The sequence below is a fragment of the Stegostoma tigrinum genome, chromosome 5 (genome assembly GCF_030684315.1).
Source record: "Stegostoma tigrinum isolate sSteTig4 chromosome 5, sSteTig4.hap1, whole genome shotgun sequence".
Classification (NCBI taxonomy): domain Eukaryota; kingdom Metazoa; phylum Chordata; class Chondrichthyes; order Orectolobiformes; family Stegostomatidae; genus Stegostoma; species Stegostoma tigrinum.
In genome coordinates this window covers 60,894,100-60,907,355 of record NC_081358.1, presented here as the reverse complement: position 1 = coordinate 60,907,355, position 13,256 = coordinate 60,894,100, and the positions used below count along the sequence as shown (strand labels likewise).

The following is a 13,256-nucleotide window of genomic DNA, read 5'->3' as shown; positions in this document are numbered from 1 at the left end:
AAAGTTCTAGTTGCATATACTATTAGGCGTTCCTCCCTAAAGGGTCACGTCTGTGCTAAGACTACCCCAATGTTGAAAGGAGAGGCGTCACATGTCAATGCCTGATCTCACTTGGGATCATAGTTTGCCAACACCTTAGAAAGTGATAGCTGTTTTTGTTCCACTTCCCTGAAAGCTATGGCTTGGCTGTGTGACCATCCTAAGTTGATAAAAAGGGGCCAGGATGGAGGGAAAATGGTGTGTGAATTTTCCATAATAATTCACAAGCTAAAGTAAAGACCAAAGCTCTGGTGCAGATGTGGGAGCTGGGGTACCTTTAATTGCCCCCACTTTAACTTCCAGCGTGTGTAACCTGGTCTTGTCAACTCTGTGGCCGAGGTAGGTGACTTAGGGTACCTCAAACACATTTTTCCTTTCTAAGGTGGACACCCACCTGGGAGAAATGACAAAGGACAATGTTCAAGTTCTTAAGTGCTCCTTAATGGTTTTCATTGCTATTAGCACAACATCCAGGGAAATGTGACCAGGGTTCGGCCTTGTAAAACATTTCCATCATCCACAGAAAACTGGCACAGGCTGACGATACCCCAAGTATCAGTCCAGTACATTGCTACAAACCCTTTTGAGTATTAATTGTGCATACTTCTGGGAATCCTCATTTACCTTCAATTGCAAGCATGTATGCATGTCCAGCTTCGTGAAGGATAGTGCCACTGCCAGCTTTGCATGTAAATCTTCAATGTGAGGGTTTGGTATTTATCCAGCTGCAAAAAGCAATTTTCTGTTTGTTTAAAATCCCCACTAAAATCCCCTGGACCATCAGGTGTCATGCTAAGTCTGACCACTCCTGCCCATTCTGCAAACTGAATTGGTTTGATGATTTCTTCGCTTTCTAACCTTCAGATTTCTGCCTCTACTTTACATAGAATCCCTACAGTGTGGAAACAGTCCCTTCAGTCCAACAGGTCCACACAGACATTTGGTGCATCCCACCCAGGCCCATCCACCCCCTATGACCCACCTCATCTACACGTCCCTGAACCCTATGGCAATTTAGTATGGCCAATCCACCTAACCTGTACATCTTTGGGCTGTGGGAGGAAACCAGAGCACGCGGAGGAAACCCACGCAGACATGGGGAGATTGTGCAAACTCCATACAGACAGTTGCCTGAGGGTGGAATTGAACCCGGGTCCCTGGCACTGTGAGGAAACAGTGCAAATCACTGAGCCACAGTGCCACCTATATAAGGCAAATGGTACTAGGCAGGCCTTGCAGAATCGTGGAATGACTTTCTGGTCAACATGCAAAGTGGCCCTATTGACTTTAAGAGTACCCAAACCATCCTGAAAAAAACCTTTAGAAATGTAATTAGCACTTCACTCAGGCAACCAGGTTCTAATCGAAAAATGTTGAGCCAACCTATATGAATTTTTTCAATCAATGTCGATCATCAAGCTTGCCTGAACTTTTTACTACGATCAGTGGTAGCTGGACAAGCTTCTCCTCAAAAGAGGCTGGAACAAAAGTTGTATCCAGAATCGGTAAAGATTCCCTGGCATACATCCTCTGTCTAGCTGAGATATTTCACAAAATTAAGGGTTGGAGTGCAGAGTGAATTCTGGTAAAGACTGGTTCTATGATCACCTAAACAGCCGGGCCAGTATCAATCTCCATTACAACCTGGTTACGATTTAACCATTGCTGTTTTGGATATTGCTAAGCAATATAATTGTTCCAAACCAGATATAAGTGGGCTTTGCACTGTCCTGAAAACCAGCCTGTGAGTAATGTTATTCAAATCAGATCTAGACCATAAGACCATAAGATATAGGAGTGGAAGTAAGGCCATTCTGCCCATCAAGTTCACTCCACCATTTAAATCATGGCTGATGGGCATTTCAACACCACTTCCCTGCACTCTCCCTGTAGCCCTTGATTCCTTCTGAAATCAAGAATTTGTCGATCTCTGCCTTGAAGGCATCCAACGTCCCGGCCTCCACTGCAATCCGTGGCAATGAATTCCACTGGCTGAAGAAATGTCGTTTCATTTCAGTTTTAAATTTACCCGCTCTAATTTAAAGGTTGTGCCCACGGGTCCTGGTCCCCCGCCTAACGGAGACAACTTCCTAGCGTCCACCCCTTCTAAACCATACTTTATCCTGTAAGTTTCTATTAGATCTCCCCTCAACCTTCTAAACTCTACTGAGTACAATCCCAGGATCCTTAGCCGTTCATCATACGTTAAACCTACCATTCCAGGGATCATCCGTGTGAATCTCCGCTGGACACGCTCCAGAGCTAGTATGTCCTTCCTGAGGTGTGGGGCCCAAAATTGGGAACAGTATTCTAAATGGGGCCTAACTAGGGCCTTATAAAGCCTCAGAAGCACATCGCTGCTTTTATATTCCAACCCTCTTGAGATAAACGATAACATTACAATCACTTTCGTAATTACAGACTCTACCTACAAGTTAACCTTTAGAGAATCCTGAACCAATACTCCCAGATCCCTTTGTACTTCTGCTTTGCGAATTTTCTCACCATTAAGAAAATAGTCCATGCCTGTATTCTTTTTGCCAAAGTGCAAAACCTCACATTTACTCACATTGAATTTCATCAGCCATTTCCTGAACCACTCTCCTAAACTGTCTAAATCTTTCTGCAGCTTCCCCACCTCCTCAGTACTACCTGCCTGTCCACCTACCTTTCTTTCATTGGCAAACGTCGCCAGAATGCCCCCAGTCCCTTCATCCAGATCATTAATGTATAAAGGTGAACAGCTGCGGCCCCAACACAGAACTCTGTGGGACACCACTCGTCACCGGTTGCAATTCCAAAAAAGAGCCTTTTATCCCAACTCTCTGCCTTCTGCCAGACAGCCAATCCTCAATCCAAGCCAGTAGCTCACCTCGAACACCACGGGCCCTCAACTTGCTCAGCAGCCTCCCGTGAGGCACTGTATCAAAGGCCTTTTGGAAGTCTAGACAGATAACATCTACTGGGTTTCCCTGGTCTAACATACTTGTTACTTCTTCAAAGAATTCTAACAGGTTTGTCAGGCACGACTTCCCCTTACTAAAACCATGCACACTTGTTCTAATCTGACGCTGCACTTCCAGTAATTTAGAAATCTCATCCTTGACAATGGATTCTAGAATTGTACCAAGTACTGAGGTTAGGCTAATCGGCCTATAATTTTCCATCTTTTGCCTTGATCCTTTCTTAAACAAGGGGGTTACAACAGCAATTTTCCAATCATCTGGGACTTTCCCTGACTCCAGTGACTTTTGAAAGATCACGACCAAAGCCTCCACTATTTCCTCAGCCACCTCCCTCAGAACTCTAGGATGTAGCCCATTGGGGCCAGGAGAGTTATCAATTTTTAGACCCTTTAGCTTTTCTAGCACTTTCTCTTTTGTAATGCCTACCATGTGCAACTCAGCCCCCTGGCTCTCCCTAATTGTTGGCATATTACTCATGTCTTCCACTGTGAAGACTGATGCAAAGTACTTATTAAGTTCTTCAGCTATTTCCTTATCTCCCATCACTAGCCTTCCAGCATCAATTTGGAGCGGCCCAATATCTACTTTTGCCTCTTGTTTGTTTCTTATGTATTGAAAGGAGCTTTTATTATCATTTGTAATATTACTAGCTAGCCTACCTTCATATTTGATCCTCTCCTTCCTTATTGCTCTCTTTGTTATCCTCTATCTGTTTTTGTAGCCATTTCAATCTTCTGATTTCCGATTGCTCTTGGCCACTTTATAGGCTGTCTCTTTTTCTTTGATATATTTCCTGACTTCCTTTGTCAGCCATGGCTGTCTACTCCCACCCCGGATAATCTTTCTTTTCTTTGGGATGAACCTCTGTACTATGTCCTCAATTACACCCAGAAACTCCTGCCATTGTCCGTCTACTGTCTTCCCCACTAGGCTCTGCTTCCAGTCAATTTTCGTCAATTCCTCTCTCATGCCCCTTTAATTACCTTTATTTAACTATAATACCATTACATCCAATTTTGCCTTCTCTCTTTCAAACTGCAGACTGAACTCTACCATATTATGATCGCTGCCTCCTAAGTGTTCACTTACTTTAAGGTCTTTTATAAAGTCTGGCTCATTACATAGCACATAGTCCAGAATAGCCTGCTCCCTTGCGGGCTCCATCACAAGCTGTTCCAAAAAGCCATCCTGCAAATATTCCATGACTTCCTTTTCTTTGGATCCACAGGCAACATTATTCACCCAATCCACCTGCATATTGAAGTCCCCCATGATCACCGTGACCTTGCCTTTCTGACATGCCCTATCTATTTCTCGGTGCACTTGCGCCCCTGGTCCTGATCACTGTTAGGAGGTCTGTACATACCCGCTATTATAGTTTTTTTGCCTTTGTGGTTCCTCAATTCCACCCACACAGACTCCACATCTTCTGACCCTATGTCATTCAGTGCCGTAGATTTAATTTCATTCTTAACTAACAAGGCAATCCCACCCCCCCTGCCCACCTCCCTGTCTTTTCAATATGTTGTGAATCCTTGGATGTTTAACTGCCAGTCCTGAACTCCCTGCAACCATGTCTCTGTGATGCCTACCACAGCATAATCATTCAAGAGGATTTGTGCTGTTAATTCATCTACTTTGTCGCGAATACTACCAGCATTTAGATAAAGTGCCTTCATGCTAACTTTTTAATTATTAGAGAGGTTGGAAATCCCAAGATGTCTAAGCTGCCCTTCCTTTTTGCTGTATTCCTGGTCTGCCTCGAGCTTAAATCCACCTGTACACATGCTATCCTGTTGCCTATCTTTCCGTTTAACTCCATACTCTCTGTCTCTTTCACCTTCCCTTCCCACGGACTCACTAGTTTAAAGTCCTACTGACCACTCTATTTATCCTTTTCGCTAGAACACTGGTTCCAGATTGGTTCAGGTGGAGACCGTCCCAACGGTACAGATCCCCCCAGTTCCAAAACTGATGTCAATGCCCCATGAAATGGAATCCCTCTTTCCCACACCAATCCCTTAGCCACGTGTTTACTTCCCTAACTTTCTTTTCCCATGCCAATTAGCATGTAGCTCAGGCAGTAATCCGGAGATTATGACCCTTGAGGACCTGTACTTCAATTTCTAATGGATTCTTTTGCTGTCTGGAGTCCACATACCAGCAGCAACCACAATGGCTTGCCAGCTCTGATCTTAAAGAAAATTTTAACTGTTTGGCTGAGGCTGGGCTTTGTTTTGAGTTTTGCTGTGGGTTCACCTAGTGCCCCTTGTTCCGGGCACGTCCCCAGTTAGTCTATGGCATTCCCTTCACTCAAGTGGTGTTACCCAGCTTAGTAGGGCTGGCAAGGATGTCCACTTCCATCAGAATACCCAGCAACTCAAACTCCACTCGCTGAATTTTGTAATGACAAAGCAGTTGTAGTGCCTGTTTGAAGTCCAGTTGAGCTTCAGCTACTGGCTGTTTTTGTATAGTTACATACTAATCGCACACACCATGAAGTCTCTTAGCATCTCATTAAATATTAAACTAAGTCACATGCCTCTTCCAGTTGTCTTAACTTCATCAAAAATCCCAATATGGATTGCCCTGGTTCTCGAATTTTCGAATAAAACCGATTAGCATCTCATTAGAATTAGAAGAGGCTTGGAGTCATAATACTCATTAACTGAGTCGTCAACTCTTGAAAGGCTGCAGTCTCTGGTGCCTCAGGGAAAGTTAGACTCCTCATAACTGAAAAAGCTGTGGGCCCACAAGCTCTCAGCAGAATTACTCATTGCTTTTCATCTCATTTGCTTGGGGGGAAAAAATGTATTCTTTCCACTTACTGGACATAGACTATGACAGCAGGATTGAACATGTGAAGTTTCCCAAATAATGGTGTGATGCCAGAAATACTTACACCAACTCAAAGATGACTGCTGCAAGTGAATTTCTTCAGGGAGTGTGCTTTTGTCTCATCTGCACTAAATTAACTTGAGGCCAGTATCCTATCACCAAGTCACCCTTAAATTACACATGGAGAGTCTTTGACACTGGCCCAGCTTCCTCAGCACCAACTCTCAGAAAAGAACTCTCAGATTTCTGTTCTTATCTGTCAGCTAGGACCCCCTGATTCAGGCTGTTAATCTGGTCCAATCAGGGAAGTGATATTCTATGGAGGTCCAGCTGGCTGACCTTGTTACAATCACTACTATTACAACTACATTATGTTTATTCTCCATGTTTCTTGCATTCTCTCCACATGCCCCACAGCCTTATCTTAGTGGGCCTTGCTTACCCTGTTCTCAGCAGAGGACACAATTTCTCTCCCTTTCATACCTTAATTCACACTTATTTCACATCCCTTCTTTGTTTCACCACCATTAAAAACCTTTGCCTTTTGCACTGGGCCTTTATACTATCTATCTGTTCCTTTTCCCCCCTGCTCTCTTAAAAGTAAGAAGCAAAACCTTCCAAACTCCTACTCTTTAAAATTCCAATGAATGCAGGTCTACACTGTTCAACATTTCTTCACAAATAACATGCCTATATTGCATATCAGTCGAGAAAACAATCTTCACCTCATTCAAATGCATTTTCATCTTTCCCTACATCCGAAAGCTAATTGGGAAGGGCCTCCCCCATGGCAAGACCCATCAACCAAACTCTCCCTAAACTGACAGACACGAAATGGTGATAACAAAGTGTGGAGCTGGATGAACACAACTGGCCAAGCAGAATTTTAGGAGCAAGATGTTGCTTGGCCTGCTGTGTTCATCCAGCTCCACACTTTGTAATCTCTGATTCTCCAGCATCTGCAGTTTCCATTATCTCTGAGATGTGAAACGGTGTCCAACTTCATGGCTCTTTGTTGTTGTTGACTGTTCGCAATCTCAACAATTCCCACTGCTCCCAAGCTGAGGTTCTCCCTGAGCTTTTGCAAAAGAATCATGCATCCAAATTCAATGTCACCAACTCAATCAGAAAATGGCTACACTGTGATTTGTTCCAATGTGTTTGTGCTGGCTCTCCATAAGTGCAGCTCAGCAATCCAGCTCATTTCACACCATTTTCCAGTTTGCCTGCAATTTTTTTTATCTTCATGTACTTAGCAAATTTCTTTTTCATAAGAATAAACACAAATGTTGCTGAAGAAACTCAGCAAGTCTGGGAACATTCGTGGAGAACGAAAAACAGAGTTTACATTTTCAGTGCTAATAAGACTAATTTTCAAAACTCAAAGATGTTAGAAAATGTGTATTTGTAGACTTTTAGCAGAGGCAGAGCAGGGATAAATCCAACAGATGGTATAGAAGCCTAAAAAGAGATATGTAAAATGGACATGAATTAAGGTATGAAGGGTGAGAATGGGTCCTTTTTTATAGGCAGCAAAGTGATCAAGACAAGGAAGACTGCCTGAGGTGGTGTGGCAGGGAGGACAGAACACAAGAAAAATGGAGAAAGGCACAATTCCTTTTCATAAGTTCACATGGATTGGCCTCCACCCTTCAGTTGGGCACATCATCTTGGATCCTAACTACTCATTATATAAAAACCTTTTCTTCATCATCTTTTTAGACAAATCTGGGCAATTTACCACATATGCCAGCAGTGAACAGTCAACAGGGTTAATATTGACATATGGCACTGTGTTAGATCAATTTCACGCCTCCAGCATGTGCCAGCAACTTTGCGGCAAACACACTGAATGCGTTTCCACTAAATCGCCACATTTCAAAATCTAAGCCGAGTTGTCCTCAGTCACGTCAACAGGGATTACTGTCAATGAGCTTGCCTCACCAGACTTGGTCAAGGGCAGTGTCCAATCTCAAGCCCAGCAGGTCAAGAGTCTATTGACCTCAATGACATTTCTTCAGGATTAGCAGGCTTATTGCTGCCATAGACTCAATGTCCCAGGACACTGTCACAGACTTGTATCATTTGATGGGCAGGATTTGTACCCTCAAGGGCAGATAGCCAGCCCATCAGAATTACTGTCAAGTTGATAGCTGCACTAAATTTTTTATGCAACAGGCTGCTTCCAAAGATCCACTGTAGACCTACTAAGACCTCTCAACCCACAAATGTATCTTGGCTGTTATTGATCCAATTTGTGTCAGTTCACATCATTTATCTGATTTTTCCATGACAGGGTAAGTGTTGCAGCCTGTCAGTATTTGCCAACATAGCTGGCTTCTTCCAGCTATAGGACTCTAAAGACTGTACACATTGTGCTAAGAATATCATTTTAAAAATGGCTGAATTCATCAATAAGAAAAGGATCTATTCGGTCAACATTCAAACAATACATCATCATGGGTATCGCATCTTAAGAGTCTGCTTTGGGCAGCCCAGAAGGTGTCCATATCCTTGAGAATTCATTTCCTGCTTCATCTCAAGGATCATATGGCTTAAAAAGTTTGCTACTTGAGAATAAGGTTCCCCTCTGCATCCACAGTTGCTGACCATTGCATAAACCCTTGATTGAGGCTGAGTGTAGATGCAAAGTGCAGACCATTCTTCCACTAAAGCCACCATAGAGCAGATGCTATGCCTCCTGAAGGTGAAATTCCAATGCCTGGATCAGTCTGACACAGTTTTGCAGTCCAGTCTGTCAGGGTGCATCACATGATCCTAGCATGTTGTGCTCTGTTCACCGGAGCAGACAAAGAGGGGATGTGACGGATGTTGAAGAGCTGCAACTGCAGCAATCTTCAGAGGAGGAAGTTGAGGAGAATGGAGAGGGATAACTCGCCAGAGCTCATGGAGAGAAGCTGAAAATTGACACTTCATCAATTCCAATTAAAATTCAGTTCTATGAGTCTAATGTTCTTAATATAGAACAAGCTAGTATAATGAAACTATTGGAGTATACTATCAATTGAGCAGAATGAACATCACTTTCACCATGATACAGTACTGCAGCAGAGTACAAGAAACCAAATAGGACTAAATTGATGATAATAAAGTGTGAAGCTGGATGAACACAGCAGGCCAAGCAGCACCCCAGGAGCACAAAAGCTGACGTTTCAGGCCTAGACCCTTCATCAGAGAGGGGGATGGGGTGAGGGTTCTGGAATAAATAGGGAGAGAGGGGGAGGCAGACCGAAGATGGAGAGAAAAGAAGATAGGTGGAGAGGAGAGTATAGGTGGGGAGGTAGGGAGGGGATAGGTCAGTCCAGGGAAGACGGACAGGTCAAGGAGGTGGGATGAGGTTAGTAGGTAGGAGATGGAGGTGCGGCTTGGGTTTGGAGGAAGGGATGGGTGAGAGGGAGAACAGGTTAGGGAGGCAGAGACAAGCTCGACTGGTTTTGGGATGCAGTGGATGGAGGGAAAGAGCTGGGCTGGTTGTGTGATGCAGTGGGGGGAGGGGACGAACTGGGCTGGTTTTGGGATGCGGTGGGGGAAGGGGAGATTTTGAAGCTGGTGAAGTCCACATTGATACCATTGGGCTGCAGGGTTAACTCTCCATCTTCGGTCCGCCTCCCCCTCTCTCCCTAGTTATTCCAGAACCCTCACCCCATCCCCCTCTCTGATGAAGGGTCTAGGACCGAAATGTCAGCTTTTGTGCTCCTAGAGTGCTGCTTGGCCTGCTGTGTTCATCCAGCTTCAAACTTTATTATCTTGGATTCTCCAGCATCTGCAGTTCCCATTATCTGTGATACAGGACTAAATTGATACTTGCTTCCAACACATGGCAATTGGTGACATGATCTGTTATTCACTGTAAATTTGTTGTTGCTTGAAAGCAAACAACCACGATTTACATTCAGAAACAAATGAAGCTTGTTTTGTTAGATTTTTATCTTTGATAAACATTTCCCACTATTTGAAGGCCATTCAACAAGTCATACTCCCACAATGAACAATGGTAAGATGTTATGCTCTGCTGCACATTATGGGAGGAGTAGCATTTCCTTAGTCAGGATTGCATCATAGAGTAGAACTAAGGATCAGGCAGGTGATGATGCATTTGTACACTTAGTAAAGTGGGTTTCTATTTCCAATGAACAGTCACCCATGCCTTCAGAAGCTTTTATTTTTCATTTTCTTTGCCATTATACTGTAAACTGAATTCATGCCTGGCAGTGATCAGCCTGATGCAAACGTGGCTCTTAAATAGAGTCTGTCTATAGAAATCTTGGAAGTTTCCAATAGTGATGATGACCACATTTGTTGCTGAGTGCAAAAACAGTGCCATAGAGACAGGGTGCATAAGGTGGCCAAAATTGAGAGATCTCTCAGTAGAGCTCACGGAGAGAAGCTGAAAATTGACATCTAATCAATTCGAATTAAAATTCAGATCTATGAGTGTAATGTTCTTAATATCGAGTAAACTAGTATAATTAAATTATTGAAGCACACTATCAATTGATTGCAAGATTGATAACTTTCCACTTCAATAAATCTCGGTTCAACATAATTTCAAATATTTTCAACCTCCAGCCTCATAATAGATTGTTATATGACAATTTCAGCAGGGCTATTATGTTATAAAGCTATTCTGAAGAAAAGTCTAATTCCAACTGTTTGGAAAAATATGCAAAGCAAAATTTCAACAGATTCAGGTTGTCCATAATCACCTCTGTGGAAATGAAAAGCTACTATCCAAGCTGTCAGACCTCTATGTTGTCAAGGTTCTTTGATTAGTTTAGTTTTCTTTTGTAGGCAAAAAAGTTTTAACATCTGAAAAGCTTCAGAATGCTATTACACCACGTATGAAAGTGAAAAACACAACAGCCACAATATAATAATGGAAATAAATATTAATTCCAGATTTTAATTCATCTTGAGTTTAGTTCTCCTTTCAGCTTAACAATATAGCCCTGTACCATTGTTTCAAGAAAGTTTTCAAATCTTTTCCTTTCCAATTCTTGTCTCTCAACTCACAAATATTAAGATAAACTTGAACATTATTAACTAATATTAGAAACACATTTTAAAATTATTATTACTGCAAAAGTCCATTGAAATGTTGAAATAAAAATTATCCAGCAACTATATTAAATCCTACCTGTTCCAGATGGGCATGACTTTTTGTCAATTATATGGGTACAATTTTCAACAGGTAAAAATACTGGATTTGTCAAGTAACAGTCTTACAGGTTTAAAATCCAGTAATGCTGACCATGTGTACAGCACTCATCCCAGAGATAGAAAACAGCATTCGTATGTGTCTTAGAATTTTCCTGCATCTCCTAGGCAGTCTTCTTATGATTTGTGTGCAATAACAGCAGAAAGCAGTTTATCACCTAACCCCACACTTTCCCCACATCTCAATCTCACGCTGTACTACATGACAAAGTCAATAATGCCAGATTTTTGTCAGAAGGTATACTTCTTGCTGTGGCCATCTTGTTCAATCCATGGCAAACTGCTGCGGCTGCATATGGCTTGCAGAAGAGTGGGCAGGTTTTTCATCTGTTTCACTGTCTGAAATTTCTGTATTAATCCCAATCCAAAAAGATACCTTTAAAACTCAGACTTAAAATTAAACATACAATTCAAATCTCTACAGCCCTGCTCTCATCATATTTCAATGATAATAGTCAGCAGAACATAAAACTGAAGCAGTACAATTCCTCTAGGGAGCACAACAAATTATAGTACAGAGTGGGCAAATGCTAACCTGCTTTGTTCTGAGAAGCTACCACACTGCATTGAACAGAAAAATCAGAAATTAAAAAAGGTTGTGTGCAGACACTAAGGTCAGTTTCATTTCTCAAGAGAAATCTTAACCGATACGTGCAATTATAAAAAAAATTGTGAAATATCATTGATCCATTCTTTCTATATTCTGTATTGGAGCGAGAAGCTGGTTCACAGGTGCAATGTTGGTCCAAAACTTAGATGGAGTGCCAGAATGGCACTTAATTTCAACTGCAACTGTAAATCATTGCCCTGGATTAATAGTATGGGCTTGAAATCGAACTCCAGCATCTATGCAAATAAATAGTGAAAGGCTGTGTTGTATAACAGGGCAATAATTATTAGCTATCATCCATGACCTTAAGAAAAGAATAGTTCAAAAGTATGATCAAAATACAATAAATTCTAGTTACTCGAAAAGTCATCTCTCAGCTTGCCAATTTCTTGAAGAAAAGAGCCTCAACCATTTCAATCCTTCCTGATACACGTACCTCTTTAGTGCATGTTTAATTTGTTTACCAACATTCTGGTTAATGTTGGCAAGAATCTGAATTGGACAAGCAATATAAATAGTGTGGCTGTAAAACCACATAAAAGTTTGGGAATTCTGGAACAGACAGCTCAGCTTCTGTCTCCCCAAAGGCTGCCCGCCATCTACAAAGGCACAGTAAGGAGTATGATGGGACACTCCCCTCTGCCTGGATGGGTGCAACCAACAATATTCAAGTAGCTTGACACCATCCAGGATAAACCTGATTCAGACCATCACCATAAACACTCATTACTCTCAATTCAGAGTGGCCGTAGCGTGTGCCATCTACAAAATACAACTCACCAAAACTTAGGACGGCACCATCTAAACCCACCAGCACTGACTTAGGACAAGAGCAACATAATTGAATTTTAAGAGTCAGGGGCAAAAACGAATGTAGTGGCCATCACTGGTGCTGGGGAAACTGAAAAGTCTGAAGTGATATAAATCACTTCAACCGGATGCACTATACACCAGAGGTCTGAAGCAGATAGCTTAGCGAGCAAGTAAGTTAGGCAAAAAAGGAGAGGCAGAGGACAGTGGTTAGCACTGTTACCTTACAGTACCTGCAAACCAGGTTGACTTCCACCTTCAGACAACTGTCTGTTTGCACAATCTCCCCATGTGCACAGGTTTCCTCTCACAGTCCAAAGATATGCAGGTTAGGTGGATTGGTTATAAACTGTCCATCGCGTGCACAGATGTGCAGACGAGATTAATTAGCCAAGGGAAGTAATGGGTCACAGGAATAGGGTTGGAGGTGGGTAGGATGCTCTTCAGAGGGTTGGTGCTAACACAATGGGCCGAATAGCCTGCTTCCACACTATAGGTATTCTATGAAACCCATGACATCTACTATTTGGGTTTCCAGAATGCCTTTGACAAAGTGCTAAATAAGAAAAAAAGAGTCCATGGTGTTAGGAGAAAAATACTGGCAAGGATAGAGAATTGGCTGACTTACTGATGGCAGAGAGTAGGGATAAAGAAATCTTTTACCGAGTAGCAATTGGTGACTTGTGGAGCTCCGCAGGGCTCAGTGTTACGACCACAAATATTCACTTTGCTCATTATTGATCTGGATGGAAGAA

General features: G+C 42.4%; 1 protein-coding gene across 6 annotated transcripts in view; it reads right to left on the bottom strand.

The window, feature by feature from the left end:
- The window catches only part of rims2a (regulating synaptic membrane exocytosis 2a), a 908,436-nt gene that overhangs the window by 801,594 nt on the left and 93,586 nt on the right, over positions 1-13,256 (bottom strand). Inside the window, exon 1 of one of the 6 annotated variants that reach the window (XM_059646025.1) lies at positions 11,002-11,183. The exons of the other annotated variants lie outside the window; for them this stretch is intronic. Within the exon in view, the coding sequence (XP_059502008.1) occupies positions 11,002-11,018 (17 nt within the window). The 5' untranslated portion in view covers positions 11,019-11,183. Of the gene's footprint in view, positions 1-11,001; positions 11,184-13,256 lie in introns of those variants that run through there. 6 annotated transcript variants of the gene reach the window in all.